Source organism: Rhyacophila brunnea, unplaced genomic scaffold (assembly GCF_057557595.1).
Source record: "Rhyacophila brunnea isolate RB1 unplaced genomic scaffold, BYU_Rbru_1.0 scaffold_5, whole genome shotgun sequence".
Taxonomy (NCBI): Eukaryota; Metazoa; Arthropoda; class Insecta; order Trichoptera; family Rhyacophilidae; genus Rhyacophila; species Rhyacophila brunnea.
The window spans coordinates 8,178,619-8,195,585 of NW_028233170.1; the positions used below are offsets into that span (position 1 = coordinate 8,178,619).

The 16,967-nt window shown below is 36.3% G+C and overlaps 2 protein-coding genes across 4 annotated transcripts in view; one reads left to right on the forward strand and one right to left on the reverse strand.

Annotated features, from left to right (window-relative positions):
• The window catches only part of ida (anaphase promoting complex subunit 5 ida), an 85,594-nt gene extending 85,060 nt beyond the window's left edge, over positions 1 to 534 (reverse strand). Inside the window, exon 1 of one of the 3 annotated variants that reach the window (XM_085955372.1) lies at positions 251 to 534. The gene's annotated coding sequence lies outside the window, so the exon portion shown is untranslated. The remainder of the gene's footprint in view (positions 1 to 250) is intronic. The other 2 variants (XM_085955378.1, XM_085955373.1) reach the window with 2 other exon arrangements.
• Positions 535 to 836: 302 nt separating this feature from the next.
• The window catches only part of fz (frizzled class receptor), a 273,213-nt gene continuing 257,082 nt past the window's right edge, over positions 837 to 16,967 (forward strand). The window contains exon 1 of the mRNA XM_085955383.1: positions 837 to 2,275. Coding sequence (XP_085811509.1) covers positions 1,081 to 2,275 — 1,195 coding nt within the window. The 5' untranslated portion in view covers positions 837 to 1,080. The remainder of the gene's footprint in view (positions 2,276 to 16,967) is intronic.

Sequence of the window (16,967 nt, forward strand, 5' to 3'; positions counted from 1 at the left end):
ACACCCAGTATCTGTCGCAAACATCTGTTTTCTAAGTTCAGTATACGGTTGCTCTGAGCCTTCGTACGGTGCCATGATTCGCTAAAGCAGTACCGTCAGAATGCAAGCGTCAAATAGGCGGCATTAAATTTGTTTCTTAACTCATTCACTGCATATGGTATCACTATTTTTATTTTTATTTTGTTGGGATTGAGCTGCTCTAGAAATGTGTATGTTTATACAATGGATAAACAAATAGATTCCAACTCACCTCTAAATTGGTTTTGACACATTCCACCATCAATTTACTTCTACAGATCATTTTATGAACGAATTCTATCACTTTACAATGAGAGAAAATTGATACGTCAAACATTTCGTAAGAAATAAATGACTAACTTCACTGCTACAGAATAACTACTACAAGGAAAACTGTCACTTGGTCATTTTTTATTGTAAAAGATTACAAAAAGAAATGACCATGTGTCTAATAGTCAATTTTGCTTGGCAAAAAATGTGCCTTAATGCAGATAGTCATTTTGATAAATTCGAGATAGTATGTTTCCAGGCTGAAATTCAGTTAGTAATTTTTTCCAGACAACCATTATGTTAGTAAGATGTCAAATAGTCAATAAAACCATTTTCGTAAAAAATGCACTTGGTCACTTTCTCTTGTATGACGACGATATAAATGTTATTTTAAAATCATCCAAATTACCTACAATATAATATTATTATATTGAAAAATTAAAATTAAATGGGAAAAAATAGTTCTTTACGATGGAGTATTATTTTTGTATTAATATGGGAAAATATTTTAGCAGTCTGGCAGTATTCATCTCGTATTTTTTTCGGACAGTTCACGTTTGTTGTTATGCTGATGCCGTACGCTGTGTTGTGCGCGGTGTCACTTTGTAGTTAAAACATTTATTTCGCGTGTTTACAAAGTTACATTTCTAAGTTACTGTGAATTACAAATGCTAATTAATCAGTGCTAATGATCTCTGTGAAATGAAAAGGTTTTTTAGTGTTAAGTGATCAAAGTGCTCGAACAGGTGGCCTGCGGAAGTCAATGGGGAAAAGTTAGGGTCCATATCAATAATGTGGTGTTCGGCTTTGTCGGTGTGGGTCGGAGTCCTTCTCTTCGGTGTGGCGGCGGGCCGCGGGGGAGGGAGCTCTTCTCGAGTCACCATCGTCTCCGGAGACAGCCTTCCTCATCATGGCCGTTGCGAACCCATCACCATCCCCCTCTGCATGGGGCTGCGTTACAACCAAACGATAATGCCCAATCTGCTCAACCACGCGAAACAGGAGGAAGCCGGCAAGGAAGTCCACACGCTGGCGCCGCTCGTTAAAATCAGATGTTCGCCTGATCTCCAGATCTTTCTGTGCTCTCTGTACGTGCCCGTGTGCACCGTCCTCGACAAACCGATTCCTCCTTGCCGTCAATTGTGCAACTCCGCGCGAACAAACTGCGAGGACCTCATGAATACGTACGGTTACGAGTGGCCGCAAAACTTGGAATGTGATAACTTTCCCGAAGCATCGGAGGCATTATGTTTCGGTGATAATTCGACGGACGATACGGGAACTCAGCGCGGGGTCCGCCGTCCTCCTGTAGATTACCGTCCAGCCGGAGGACCCGGCGGTTCTCGGGCCAGACTGGCTCCTCCGGGGGCTAGAGATTATGGGTTTGTTTGTCCGGTTCAGTTGAAAGCGCCCGCGGACTTGGACTACTCGCTGAGGGTAGGCGACGAGATCGAGCCGGATTGCGGTGCTCCTTGCGACGCGATGTTCTTCAGCGAAAAGCAGCGCCGTTTCTCGCGAGCTTGGGTCGGCGCTTGGGGCTGCGTCTGCGCCATCAGTTGTCTCTTCACCGTTCTGACCTTCCTCATAGACACCGAAAGATTCCGCTATCCCGAGAGACCGATTATCTTCCTTTCAGTCTGTTACCTATTAGTTGCTGCAGCATACGCCGCAGGATGGGCTGCCGGAGACTCGGTCAGTTGCCGGGAACCGTTCCCCGCGCCTTTGCAGATCGAGCGTCTTCAGATGGCTTCTACCATAACCCAGGGCACCAAACACGAGATGTGCACCGTCCTTTTTATGGTGCTGTACTTCTTTAGTATGGCTTCCAGTATTTGGTGGGTGATTCTAACGCTGACGTGGTTCCTGGCCGCCGGACTCAAGTGGGGGCACGAAGCCATCGAAGCGAACTCCCAGTACTTCCATCTGGCAGCGTGGGCGGTGCCAGCAATCAAGACCATCTGCATCCTCGCCATGGGAAAAGTTGACGGTGAGAAAATCTACAAATTATTTATTAATCCTTTCTTATAATATTTATTTGCGAAAATGTTTCATTATTAACTTTGAATAGGTATGGTAAAAAAATATTGATATGCATGAAAAGCGGAATTTTATCATCGTTCTTTATTGTAATAATGTAATCCAAACACTCTTGCAAGTTGCAATGCAAAGTTATCTGTCGGTGGGCTTTTATAGCATACCTATACACTGAGAAGAAATCTAATTTATTAGTATTTATTTTCTCGGGTCACAGGATTGCCTTACCGGGAATAAATTTTAACCAAATGTCTCAATTCAGCGTTACATACAAAAAGGGTCTCGCAATCTCGAGTGTTATTTTTATCACTCGGGTCATCTTCAACAACGAGTTTTACAGTCTCGAAGAAACTTTCAGTAACATTTATTTATATTAAAGTTTAGCCAACGATATTATTCTTTCGCACGATAACTATTTCGGTTGTGACACCATTATCAAAGACTCCCAACACAACAATTTGTACAATACTAATAATACAGGTAGAGGTATTAGGTACACAGTTAAAAATACCACTTTCTTTTGATTTGTACCTACTTATGATCGATACCATTTTTTTCGGTTAGGCACATCGGTACATGTTCAAACACGCGCGTTAACATGATCTTACTCCCTACTTCAGTTATCGTTTGTCAATTTATGGCTACGGCTGTATGTTGTAGCTTAACCACTGGGGAATGCCAATAGAACCAATTCAAATAAATATTACCTTATTCTTAGGTCAATAATTATTATAAAACAATCATTATTCGTAAGATGTTTTATCACATATGAATGGTCAAAGACATAGCTTATAATCAATATCTTTAGAATTATCTTCGAATGTGTTAATCGTGCCCATTTAAAAAAATAATATAACGCCTACTTAATTGCCTTCTTGTCAAATTTTGAATCACAGAGATTATAAATATATTTTTTTTTATCGTAAATATTTCACTATAAGATAATGTTAACAACAATTTTACAAATGGTTTTATAAATGCGTTTAAAATTAAAAAAAAAAAAAAAAAACAGTACATGGATGTACTGAAATATGACTATATTCTAAAACATTAGATCGAGAAGTTCAAAAGAATACTATTTTATCTAATAAAAATAGTTTATGCAGTCATCAAAGAGGATAATGAGGCTTCAAAATTATATAAATGGATTATCTACAACGTTTAAGGAACGTTGCTCTGAAAATACCATAAAATCTCCATTTTGACCTACGTGGCGCATGTGGGCCCTTAAATACAATTTATTTTGTTTAATGCGGTTATTGTCAGAGAAGAGAGAATGTTTCAATCTTCATTGAATATAGTTAATCCTCTATTTAAAATTATATAAGAAGGCTGGCCAACATTACGGGCTTTTAAATCATGGATTGTATTTGAGTTGGTATAGTTATAACTAATTAATCTATGGTTGGTACCTACCAATCTTATTTGATAAAGCCTCGCCGTTACGCATAGAGGCGGATGTGGGTACAAGTCCTGTTTAGTACGTATTCTTCTTCTAGGATTTCTCTAATATGTAGGTAGGTATGTGTCTGAAGTTGATCCAAATGATAGCTTTGTGGTGACCATATAGATTATTGTTCGTTTCTGGCTTATGATACCTAAGTACTGCGCTACAAAATAAACAGCGTTTGGGCCAATTGTATTTTTTACAGGATTTTAGCGAGTTTTCCGATTGTGATTGATACTACTGTTCATTTTCAGGGGATTACGCGATCGGAAATGATAATGATATTTGTAGTAATTAAGTTGTTGAGGCTTTAACGAATACAATAAATTGTGACTTTGGCTTCGACTTCAGAGTTAGATTATGCGATTGTAAATTCCACATTCCATGTTTCACGAAAAAATATTGATATTTCTGTATTTGAATGATTACAAGTCAAGCCTAAACATTCAAGTTATACAATAGGTATATACCAGTGGCGAAGGGTGGATGTAGGCTGTTAAGATCCGCCATAAACAGTGCACATTAAACTTTTTCAGACATACATATTTGTTTTCATTGATATAAGACTACAATTTACAGATAGTGTTGGTTAGTTTTTAAAATTCAATTAAACTCTGAGAAACCAAGCCATAATAGATAATAGTCAAAAAATACATGTCTATCTATAAAATATCTAAAAATATGCAATTAAATCATATATAACTTTGAATATTTTATAAATAGAATAATATTTTTTATTTATTATAGTTTGGTTTAGGCAGGGCTTAATGAATTAAAAAAATTAACCAACAATATGTGTAATATGTATTTTTAATCCAACGAAAACAAATAACTATGAATGAAAAAGTGTGCGCAATTTTATCGTATTGCCCAAATTAGACCAAAACTATTATGGTTTCGTTTAGGCAGGGCTTAATTGATTTTTAAAAACTAAGTAACACCATCTGTAAATTGTAGTCTTAGTTCAATAAAAACAAATACATATGACTAAAAAAGTTTAGTGTGCACTATTTATAGCGAATCTTAACAGCCTACCTCCACCCTTCGCCACTGGTATATACTCGATTGTTATGAAAATAGTAACGACATTTCACTCAACACATTCATGGAATATGTACTCCAATATTAAGGGGGGACATGCTCGGCGTAGGTCAAAATTGAGTTTTTGTTGTATTTTCAAACCATGATCCTGGACACTCCTTAGACGTTGTAGATAATCTATTTATATAATTTTGAAGCCTTATTATCCTTTATATTTATTTTCAACATTTGATAACTGCATAAAGTATTTTCGTTACATAAAATAGTATTCTTTTAAACCTCTCGCTCTAATGTTTTAGAATATAGTCATATTTCGGTACATAACTGTGCAGTGGTGTTAAGATTTTTTATATTTATTAATTTTTAAACGCATTTATAAAACCATTAGTATAATTTATGACGAGATAATTTTAGTAAAATATTTACGATAAAAAATTATATTGATAATCTCTGTGATCCCAAATTTGACAAGAATTAGGCATTTTATTATTCAAAAAATCGGCAAGATTAACACATTCGAAGATAATTCTAAAGATACTCATTATAAGCTATGTCTTTGACCATTCAAGTGTGATAAACATCTTACGAATAATGATTGCTTTATAATAATTATTGACCTAAGAATAAGGTAGTGTTTTTTTGAAATACGCCATTTCTTTTGGCATTCCCCAGTGGTTAAGCTACAACATACGGCCGTAGCCATAAATTGACGAACTATAATTAAAATAAGGAGTAAAATTATGTTAAGAGGACGCTCTACAGAATCGGCCTTGAGAATTGAAAATATGATTTTTTTACATGTGGTCCATAATAACTGGTCTACTAGTTAATATAAAAAGGTTGCCGCCAATGTTTGTCTCAATAAACTCCCTACAAGTGAAGCTTGTGAAGTGAAGCTATGGGGTGACCAAAAAATAGTACTTTCTAATAAAATTTATTTTCTAATAAATTTACTAATAACATTTAATGTTACTAAATTCAATATGTTTATCAGTTCTTTGGTGGGAAGTATTGCAACTGATATGATGGATATGATAACTTTTTTGATTATGTGTTGGCCACGATATAAACTTAATAATATATTAATAACTTTTTAACCTGAAATTGTCCGACAACTAAACATACGAAGGATGTTGACATACATATCAACCTACATTTTTATTTCATGTGCTATCCAAAAACCATTACTAATGAATAGTGCTTATTTGTAATGTTTAGGACCTACTAATAATAGGTATTGTTTAATTCTAATGCATATTTTTTAAAACGTAGAATTTACTGTCTGCCTATAAAAAGAAAGTGACTTTTTATTGCCTGCGCAACTTCACTTTTATACTAGTGAAACAAGTGGTAGGTAAAGCCAATGGGCGAAATTATATATTATATTAAGAGTGCCTAAAAATAATTATTAACATACAGTCACTAGACACATTATTTTTTTATTAATCCATCGGACTGGCGGGCATATAAAAAATGACTATAAAAAATGACTGTCGCTAGAAAAAGTGTCTGACAGGGCTGCCGACGCAATTAATTATATTGTACTTTTTAAATTTAATTTATAATATATTTTATTTAAGTTTTGTGCATCTAATGCCGGGTCCACACTGGCGCAAAACATTGTCGCGCGACAACCTCGATAAATTTTACGATAATTATCATAATGGCTTAAAAATTTTTACGATAATTATCATACTTATCGTAAAATTTAACGAGGTTGCCGGCAACATGTTGCCAATTTGGACCCGGCATAATATCCACTGTGGTTCACGTAGTGGCATGTACCTGTTTTTCTGGGGTCAACTAATTCAAAAAGTAAACACCCATAATAGAATTTTTCCAGTTTTGGTTGGATTATATTCCAACTCATTTCCGATATTATTAATGGAAATTTCTCGGTGTACATAGTAAACAAACCTACGAATAAAAAAAGACAGTAAGGAACACAGTGATTCATCGCAGTAAAAACTGGCAACCAAAATGGATTATATAATATTATATTCCATCGTATTATTTTCTCGAAATCATAAAGATACTATAATAGTATTTGAGTATCAACCTATGTTCAATTTGAATTGGGTTATAATAATAATATACCCCGTAGATATATCAGTAGTATGTTTGCCACGATATCCACCCAAGTTATCAGTATGTACTTGCACAGGTTTGATTAAAAACTATGATGAAATTAACATTTTACAAATATTATATTATTTTGACAGCCCTGTTTTCTGATCAGCGGACACGTGCAGGTGGTGTTTATCAAATAATAATGTAAGATTTTCCACAATAATAATAATGTAGAAGGTCGACAATAGTAATAATACTAATAATAATGTTTTTTTTTTAAATAAAATCTCCGATGATTAGTGATTTTTGCCAAAAGATCGATTTAAATTAACGTGCGTACGACGCCGAGGTCGATTTCATACTAAATTATATTTGAATACGGAGCTCTTCAGCCGCCCCTTAACGCGCGTTATGTATTTATCAGGGAATGTCTTCATACAAAGCGGTTACATATTAAATTTCTGATTCACAGTTACTACAGTACTCTCAGTAATCCACCACCCCAAAAACCAGACAAGTGTCCAATTAGTGAAAGCGGCGGATTATAGTGCATAGGTACATATAAAAAATGGTAAAATTAAAACACGTAGGTATTTCGTAAAAATAGTTTTTATTGAGAAATTTGTACTAGCAATTTACGGTTTTATCTATAATCAACATCAAGTATGTATTAAGCTCAATGACATTAATATTAAGCTATACATATTTATAAACTAAGTTTATTAACTACATATTAAACAGTAAATCACTTGACACAACCAGTTGTTCAGTGAGGCAGATAGTCTTGAATGGTCAAGATTCCTGGCTTTCCGTATGACCAAAAGCTTCAGCTGTGTGTCCCGGTTGCATTGGAGAACGGCATAATTATTGTGGCACTTTCCTCCCTGGTGCATTACTTTCTTCGCGATGAACGTAGGATTTACGAAGGAGGAGTTTCCAAAATAAACCCGTCCACCTGCGTTGTATATTTGTACAAGGCGGACTACTACTAACTAGGGAATCCAATCCCGAGCCAAAATTCTGATCCCGGGATTTCGGGATTACAATTTGACAATCCCGGGATCCCGGAACTGGTCCCGGGATTGGCATTTTTTCCATTTTTTTATATAAAAAAATTATATTTACAAATAACATTGATAAAATCGGTCAAAAATAAATCTAGTATAATTTATACTATTTAAAAAATTTATTGTTAATATTGTATACGTTCAATCTTGGAAATACACAAGTTTAATGGAGTAAATAATATTGTAATATAAATAATAATGTGAATTTAATGGGAGATTGGTGTTTCTGATAGTAAAGACTTAATGAATGGATTAGCGAGATTTAAAATAGTATAGCAAATGATCATGGCGTACTTATGGCCTTTCCGCTTCATAAATCTAATTAGTCAGCCAAATCTGAAACTGCCGTGAAGCGTATGATATCATGGTGGAATAACTTTGTTAATAGTGCGAAGCATTGTTTTTTTCCAATCTTTCAATTTTTAATAACTTATGTGAAAAAATAAAATGAATCGGCAACCTACACATGGGTATAAATCAAACTTCATTCAATCTCAGTTTAATTCTAATGTAGTTATTTTTTATTAAAAAGTATTTTTTCTGTTATATTTTCGCTTTTAGTTTATTTTCCATAAAAATGGATAAAAAAAATCAATCCCGAAATCCCGGGATTATGTTTATCAATCCCGGGATTCATAGGTATCGAAAATAGCTCGGGATCCCGGGATTGGAATCCCTACTACTAACTGAATTTGACAATCGAATACCGGCGAATTATAGAGTTTGATTTTGTGCTTTCAACTAGTAAAAATAACGGCGGATTATAGTAGTTGTCGGATAATCGAGCGGCGGATTACGGAGAGTGTACTGTGTATGCATTACTTTCTTATGTAGTGAGTAGTGATCACTTCTAACTAATTTTGAATTATTTGTTACTTTTGTTACTTACTCGTTAACCGGTATCCATATTACATTATAAAACTTCATATAATATACTTTTACCTAAACTAAATTATAAGAGATTAAAAAAATACTTAAACCGTAGTTCTAGGATGGACAATTAATTCAAATGCAATCTCAAGCAATGGATTCCTTGTACCTACCTATATTATTCTTTTTTCTGTCGTTGGACAGTCAGCGGTTACGTTTCGGTCTCGCCAGGGTGACGACGAACCACATTATTTTCAGAGACGCGAGAAGCGATGGGTTAATTTAGTTTTCGTTTAAAATTCCTAATCGTATTTCCTCTATTAATAAATAAAAGGGTTTCAAAACCTTCCCGTCCGTATACGCTGAAAAAAGTAACTCGCTGCACTATCCTGTCAGTAGGCATTTATTGACACATTTACACCTCTCAGCGTATTCACTTATTGGGCGTACCTATATGGATTGCAATACCCGTACATTACCAAGTACGATACTTCTTGTAAGTATTTTGTGTATTCAATTCTTACCGAATAGTATTCAGTGAATTCACACATGATTTAAGCAGTGACGTCCCGTGGGGGTAGGCAGATTGAGCGCCGCTTGGGGGCGGCAGTTACTTGAAGAGCGGCAAATCGAGGAGAATTATTTGGAATATATAGAAATAGCAACCTAAACCTACTAATAACGAAAATATCTTTCCATTAAAAAATCATCTCACTGGTTTTATCGGGTTCGCGATATCTAGTTTACTTCCGTTGCCCTTCGACGTACTTGGTGACCAGAAAGAAACGAAACGTACAGATTTGCGAATAATTAGTCTGATATTGTATTAGTAATTAATATCCATACAACACATTTCTTAGATATTGGACTCATGAAAGGATGATAAAAATACTTTATAAAAAATGAGGCGGCTTTTTGGTGCTGCCTAAGGGCGGCATTTTATCTAGGGACGTCACTGGATTTAAGAACGTTAGATTCTTAATTATAGAAAGTACCTGCATCAATTTGAAAAACCCCAGAAACATACGTATTAGAAAACAATGTTAGATCATCTGGGACGAGTGGGGAATGTTTTATTCAGATTTTTCAATAGTTAACTTACTTATATGTTTAAGTACTATCCATTATCCATAGTACCTACACAATTTTAAGCAACGGTTGGGTTTTATAAATATTATCGCCCACTACAACATCTTGCCGTCAAATTGACCCCGTCACACCCAGCGCACACTTCCCCCGTAAGAAGTGTTCTATCAAAAGGTATCGCTTAACGTCTTCAGGTTATGTCGGCGCGCTGCTAAGCAATGTAAACAGTAAACGTCATTATAAAGACACTATTCGAATATGGGAAATCAGTCGGAAAGGTTTAAAAAAAACTACGCCTTCGCCCATATCCGCCCTTTAGTTAGAGCGTATATACACCACGAGGCGCCTCCAAGAACCCATGTCGCTCGTTAGTCATCGTGCATCGTTCCAGGTCAAACTAGCACCCCCTAGCTCCGCCGTATACACTCCATAGATAGTATATAGCGGCCTCCCAGAACGCCGGAGTCCAGTTGGCTTGAAGAACAGGCGAGCCAGGCCCAACGTCACCTCTTCACTCTCAGCGTGATGAGAGGCTTCTTGGTGCGTTATCTTATCTCCTCGTTGCCCCTAAAGTCATACCACCCGCACACTCAGTGTCCGTCGCAAACATCTATTTTCGAATCTCAGTATACGGTTGCTCTGAGCCTTCGTACAGTGACCTGATTTGCTACCATAAAGCGGCACCGTCAGAATGCAAGCGTCGAATAGTGCGGCATTTGGTTTTGACCGACTACAATCGTGAGTCCCATACACTCCGCATCGACTTGAAAACTACGTAGGTATCTATCTATAATAATTTTTAAATATTTTAGAATGTCATGTCATGCGTTTTTAAGTACTTTGTTAAGTCTCAAGTCACCCTTCGTATGTCATAGTGTTGTACATATTGAAAATCAATCGGACCCACCCTGCCTAACGACAAAAAAGTATTTATTATTTAAGAAAACAATTTCCTGTTTCGATTTATTTTGTAAGTTGATTTTATATCAATTTCCGCCTTAGGAATTGCGCACGTTGCCGAAACATCTCCCCCTACATGTTTATAATGATAACAAGCCGATGTATCAAGGTATACTTACCAGTTACCACCTACGAAGAAAATACTTACTTTTATTAAATTTTATACTTTCCATTTTATTCATAATATTTGGTTATGTTCTGTAGTAATGCAATCGAATCAAGTTTGTTTGTACTTTTATGTTATTAGATTGACATGCGCAGAACATCGTTTACATGCGGTGACACTTGGATTCAAACAATATATTGTATAACATTAAGAGCATACTTCAGTGAAACGGCAAATAATTTTCAACTATAGGTGCGACGAAATTTCGGACTCGCTGGCAATCAGAGAGCGAAAGTCGAGCTGTGAACACGTCAATTTGTTTTGTGATGGCGTCGGGGGAATTAATTCTTAAATCGTGTAAAGATGACTAAAAAACGTTACCCATTTACTTGAAAAAGAAAACATGTCAATGAATATATTATTATTATTAGATACTAATAGAACAATAAACATAACATTAAATGGTCGCATGTTGAATTTTTATGACAAATTATGTTTTGTTCTCCACGCGTCGTTGCACAATATTCGCGTCGCGTAGTCACGATCGTTTTAGACCGTGCCCCAGCTGAAGTACCTATATATAGCCTTAACAGGACGATTTTTACAATTATTTTCACATTCAACCGGATATTTTATACGTTATGTCGAGGTCACACTGTATTATTATTTTATTACGAGGAATAGATATTGGCCACTCGCTCAAGGCATTAGGTCCATGGCCTGGGTCTAAACTCTAAATGCATTAAAAACAACACTTGAACACACGACTCACAAAGTCGATATGTTACCACTCGACCATAACGGGTGTATACAATAAATTTGTTTATTTTTAACAAATCTATTATTCTACTCTCTTTTGAGGTTGTCCACAGCAGGGATCGGAAACGCGGCGCCAGTGCGCCCTCGGAGAATATTTGATGCGCCCTCAAGATACCTAAATTAAGACAATTTGCATTAAAAATGTCTTCACACTGTGCTACGAAATATACTTGCAAGACTCTGTTTTCTAACATGAAATACTTGAAATCAAAAATATCCATCAAGACTTACAGATCCTAATTTGGATAATTGCATAATGACAGGTAATTTTAATTATGTACCTGACTATAATAAGTTAGCTGAAGATTTAGGCATAAAGCCCACCAAAAAAGCGCTCGACGCGCTCACTACTGAGTAGGCCCCCTCCCACCCGCGCATTACCCTTCACCAATGTAATAAGGGGCTCAAGCAGCACAAAATAATTATTATTATCAGCGTCTCTCATAACAAAGCAATAAAAATATTATTAAATTTCTCGGGGCTTGTAATTAAAATCGGACACGCAATAACTAAACAAAGAGTTCGCTGTTCTTAAATAATGGCTTCTCGCCCGTCGCATCGACGACGCTTCGAGGAGCGTGATTTTGCTCGCCGTTTTCAATGAATGGATACGTTGTATTTTCGTTCATTCGTATCGCCGAGAAGCCAAAAAACGATGACTCATGGGGCGGGCGCGCATAATGCGTCGTCAAATCCAGTGTGCGCTGGCGTATTTGATTACGTTGTATTTTCGTTGATTTACGCGCCACTTGTGAAATTTTGCGCGAGAGCCCCACTTGCTGCGTTAAGTGGGTTTTACGCCTTACAGTGCCAAGTGTCGCATTGCAATTTTTGCATATCATGTATTCGTCTATAAATATATCTACCTATGTACATTTAAATATAAGAACATCCATTTTAAAATGCATTTAAGTATTAACAATTTAAATTTATAATATGACAATTTGAATCATGGCTTATTGTTCAACTTTTTTAGTATTTGTATTTTTTATTTTAAAGCTTTAAATAATATGACTAATATTTTTTTTTTGTTGATTTATGTCGATATGTATGTATCTTCTCTTTAATATTAATAATGCACATTTCTGTGATTTTCGGGGTTATATGAGAATTTTAAGTTTTATTGGTGTTTTTAATAGTCATCAGGTATATTATGTATGTATTATGTGGCCCCGACTATGTTCAAAATTTGTATTGCGCCCTTCGTGGCAACAAGGTTACCGACCCCTGGTCTACAGTATTTCAGTGCATAAGTGGTTTCTTGCATAGAATTCTTTACTGAAAAACAAATCCAAAATAAGCCACTCTAAGGCCCCGTCCAGGGTGGACGCGTTCGGCGGAGCGTTGAGCGGCGTGCGCAGCTCAAACGTATATCCGTGTGTGAAAATGTTCGTAGACAATGTATTTTTTTGGTTGTACGTTTATACGGTTATACGTTTGAGTTGCGCACGCCGCTGAACGCGCCTACCCTGGACGGGGCCTAAGTGCCTATCTTGTTTAGTTTGAAGTTATCTAAATTCCGAAAGGTCAAATCCGATCAGCTGACTTCTCCAAAATGCAAACTAAATGTTCTCCCATGCGCTCGTCTTAACCCCTTCGCTCCCCATAGGTAATAATTCACGCCGCAGACCGTGCGGGAATTCATTTGTTGGCCGAATAGGCCGTTTTAGGAATGCCGCTCGGCGCTTTGACTCGACTCTAATTGCCGACTGGTGCCGCATCTTGCATTCTTCGTCCGAAGCTCTTTAGCGAAACGCTTTGGGTCCGCGTTACATTGCTTCGCCGGTCGTCGTCGTCCATATATCGTCGGTGTTTTGTAAAAAGGGCGAATCAACCATTTTGGCGAAATCGAGTTTTTAATGAAAATACAATATGTACCCCACTAGCTTTGTTGTGTAAAAACGGCGAATTTTTAACTCCACATGAAAGTACTGAAAAACGATAATCGACTAAAATTAAATTAATTAAAATTACGAAATAAAAAGCAAATGTGACATATTAGGCCTTTTAAAATATTATATAATAATACCTATTATAATGACAGTATTCTTTCTAAGCTTAATTATAAACTTGTTAGATATTTATAATCATCTACAGGTAAAAAACAAATAAATGTCAAAAGTTAAAAATCCTCCTCCTGTAAAGTAGTATTTTGGTTGATTCGCCCTTTTTACAAAACACCGACGATATATGCTGGCCAACTCCACGATGGTCGTCAGTTCTCCTCTGTATCGCTATTAAAACTTATTATACCAGTCTGGAGACCCGTCAGCTTGGATAATTATACTATTTGGTTATGTGGTGAAATACAATATTCTTAGGAAGTGTGGATGAAAAGGTAAAAGATTTTCTATGAGTGACAATTTATCAGCTTTCAAAAAACTGTAATAGAATAAATTAAAATAGGAATCAAGGAGACAGCATGGAACGTATTGTAGATAGCGTCGTGGGTACTTGGAAAATGATGTCTAACATTCATTAAGTCACAGCTTATGGTAACATAGTGGGTGTGGACTGTGAAGAGTGACAAGCAAGTGTATAGATGGAGGTATTCAACTGACAATGCTCCCACAGTTTTCGATCTTAGGGAGCTTTCCGCCATAAAACTATGCTCTCTGTTACACTGTTTTTTATTATTATTATTAATTTACCGTACAAAGATGTTGTTGATATAGAATATTTTTAACAGCAGGGAACACAACATAATGGGAAGTGTGTTGCCTTCTGGGTGAGGCTAAATTCTCGAGTGTGAAGAAATATGGGATAAACTTAAACACGTGATAAAGAATCAAAGCGCGATGCAGAAACATCTGGATTAACTTGGCATTAAACAATTAAACACTATCCAGTTTTGTAAATTTAGGCCACTGCCTTTTTCCGTAGATTTACTACCTTCTATAATATGACGTAGTATTATTGTATGAGTACTGTAGGCGACGCAATCCCAGTTGCCGATATTGGCCTCCTAAAGATCGCGTCCCTAAATTTCGAAATTGACCCCCCATACCATTATACGCATATATATAAATAAACAAGCCGATACCAGTTTCAAAAAACTGCGGAAATGTCAGTTCCGTGTCAGTTGAATATTACACAATGAAGCGCGATATTTCTTACGCTTTCAGTCCTATTATCTAACAATAAGTTATACGTTATACGTACACAATTTTGTAAATACCGTTTCGATTAGTTTATTGAGTATATTTTATTGAAATATATAAGGTTATCTTAATAATATATTATGGTAAATATATAAATCAATGGTTGAAACCATAATGGCATAATGTTTTTGCATGTCGGTAAGGCAATTTTTTTTCTTACCCGCTTACCTCAATTCTGTATCATATCTGTTACCGGACGTCGCCGATGATTCTGGCTACTTTTCCCCCGTCTACTGATGCTCTGAATAGGCATGGAGTGCTGAGCTCATACCAGTATCGGAGATCTGTGATCAAAAGAACCTCCTTTCTACCAGGGCCTCGCTTACCGAAAATCTCCCCATACAATAATTATATTATGAAGCAGAAGTTGTTACATACTTCTCGATAGGTATATCGCAATACGTGTCCAAAGTGTGCTGGCTTTCTACGTTTAATAGTAATCGTATACGACATACGTACCTAATATAAGTCGGCTCTCACATCTAAACTCGCCCGTGTGCCGCACATCCATAAAACAAACCTTCCGAGAACGGAGATCCAGTGTTGCTTGTGAAGACCGCGCTCATCTATCTAGCGACAAGCGATCGGCGAGCCGGTATAGGAATAACTAATTCGTAGGTATTTGTATGCGACTTCGACTCGGAGCCCGAGAAGGATGCAACTTGTCGATTGCAATAGCAGATATTTTTTTCAAACGAAACTGTCGCATTCGACGAATCTGCCAAGCTCCATTTGGCAACGTGTGTTTTGTAAATAACGATGACGTCACAACGACGTATTCGACACGTTTTAGGCGAGACTAGTATTGATGTGAGAGCAGGCTAACATATTACATATTATGCAAATAGTTGATACATTTAAATGTTTAATAGAGAATTGACGCGTGAATTAATTACAAGCAATTATTTGATATGATGTCGAAGTTTCTATAGTTGGCGCTTATATCCGGCTAATAACTATTAACAGTTGCTCACTGATTACATCGTTACACTTTTACATCGTCCATTCAACTGTCCATAAAATGTATTCATGATTTTATCAAGAACGCCATTAATATATTATCTAATAGCCATTTTATTTTATCGCCCAATTTCCTTTGAGAGCGCACCGTTACCCACAGAGCTGACCTGCATCGTGATAATTAGGAATTCTGAATTTGTGCACCCAGACCGAACACACCGGAAGAAATTTAGTTCTTTTTTTAAAAATAGCTTCCGTTTGACCACACGATCGCAGGCCAATAAACGCAAACACCATTTGACCTACCCTTTTATTACTTAGTAAACACTATGAGGCATTTTTAGGTAATTTAGGTATTTTTGAAAGTTTACTCTCGATTGTAGCGCCAGGGACTAGTCTTAATACTCGGGATCCCGGCTCTGCGCTTCTATTCATACACAAGGCTGTTATCGGCGGCTATCGAGGGTAGTTTATCATATTAAGGTATTAAGGCGGTTAATTGTTACAATAAATTCATCGTCTGAACTATCAAAAAGTGCTATGTTTTAACAGCACCTCTTGGCTGTGTTAACTTTTAAAGCGAGATAGATAGTTTAACGGCTAACTTATTGTAACAATTATTATACCTCAATACATAAATATGATAAACTACCCTCGATAGCCGCCGATGACAGCCTTTTGTCTATAGAATATATGCGCTGAATCGTCATAAGTAATTAAGTTTTATGTTAACCGTCACATCAAGTAGGTACCTAGATATTAATTTAACTTTTCATAGAATTCAAACCAATTATGTATTTTCTATATACGTAGGTACATATCGTCTCTGTTCTGGCAGAACACACTAACTGGAGAATACTAGTTTTGAGTAATTTGACTTTGAAGTTGTTAAAATGTTTGAAATGATGGTCTATCATTGTGAGTTTATTAAATAATCGTAAAAAGGATGACTTTAAAATAAAGAAGGTTTCCAGACGGTAAAGTTTGAAATATGGAACATTTTGTTACCAACTCAATATGCCATTTTTTCGAATTAGTGTCTTCTGCCAGAACAGTGA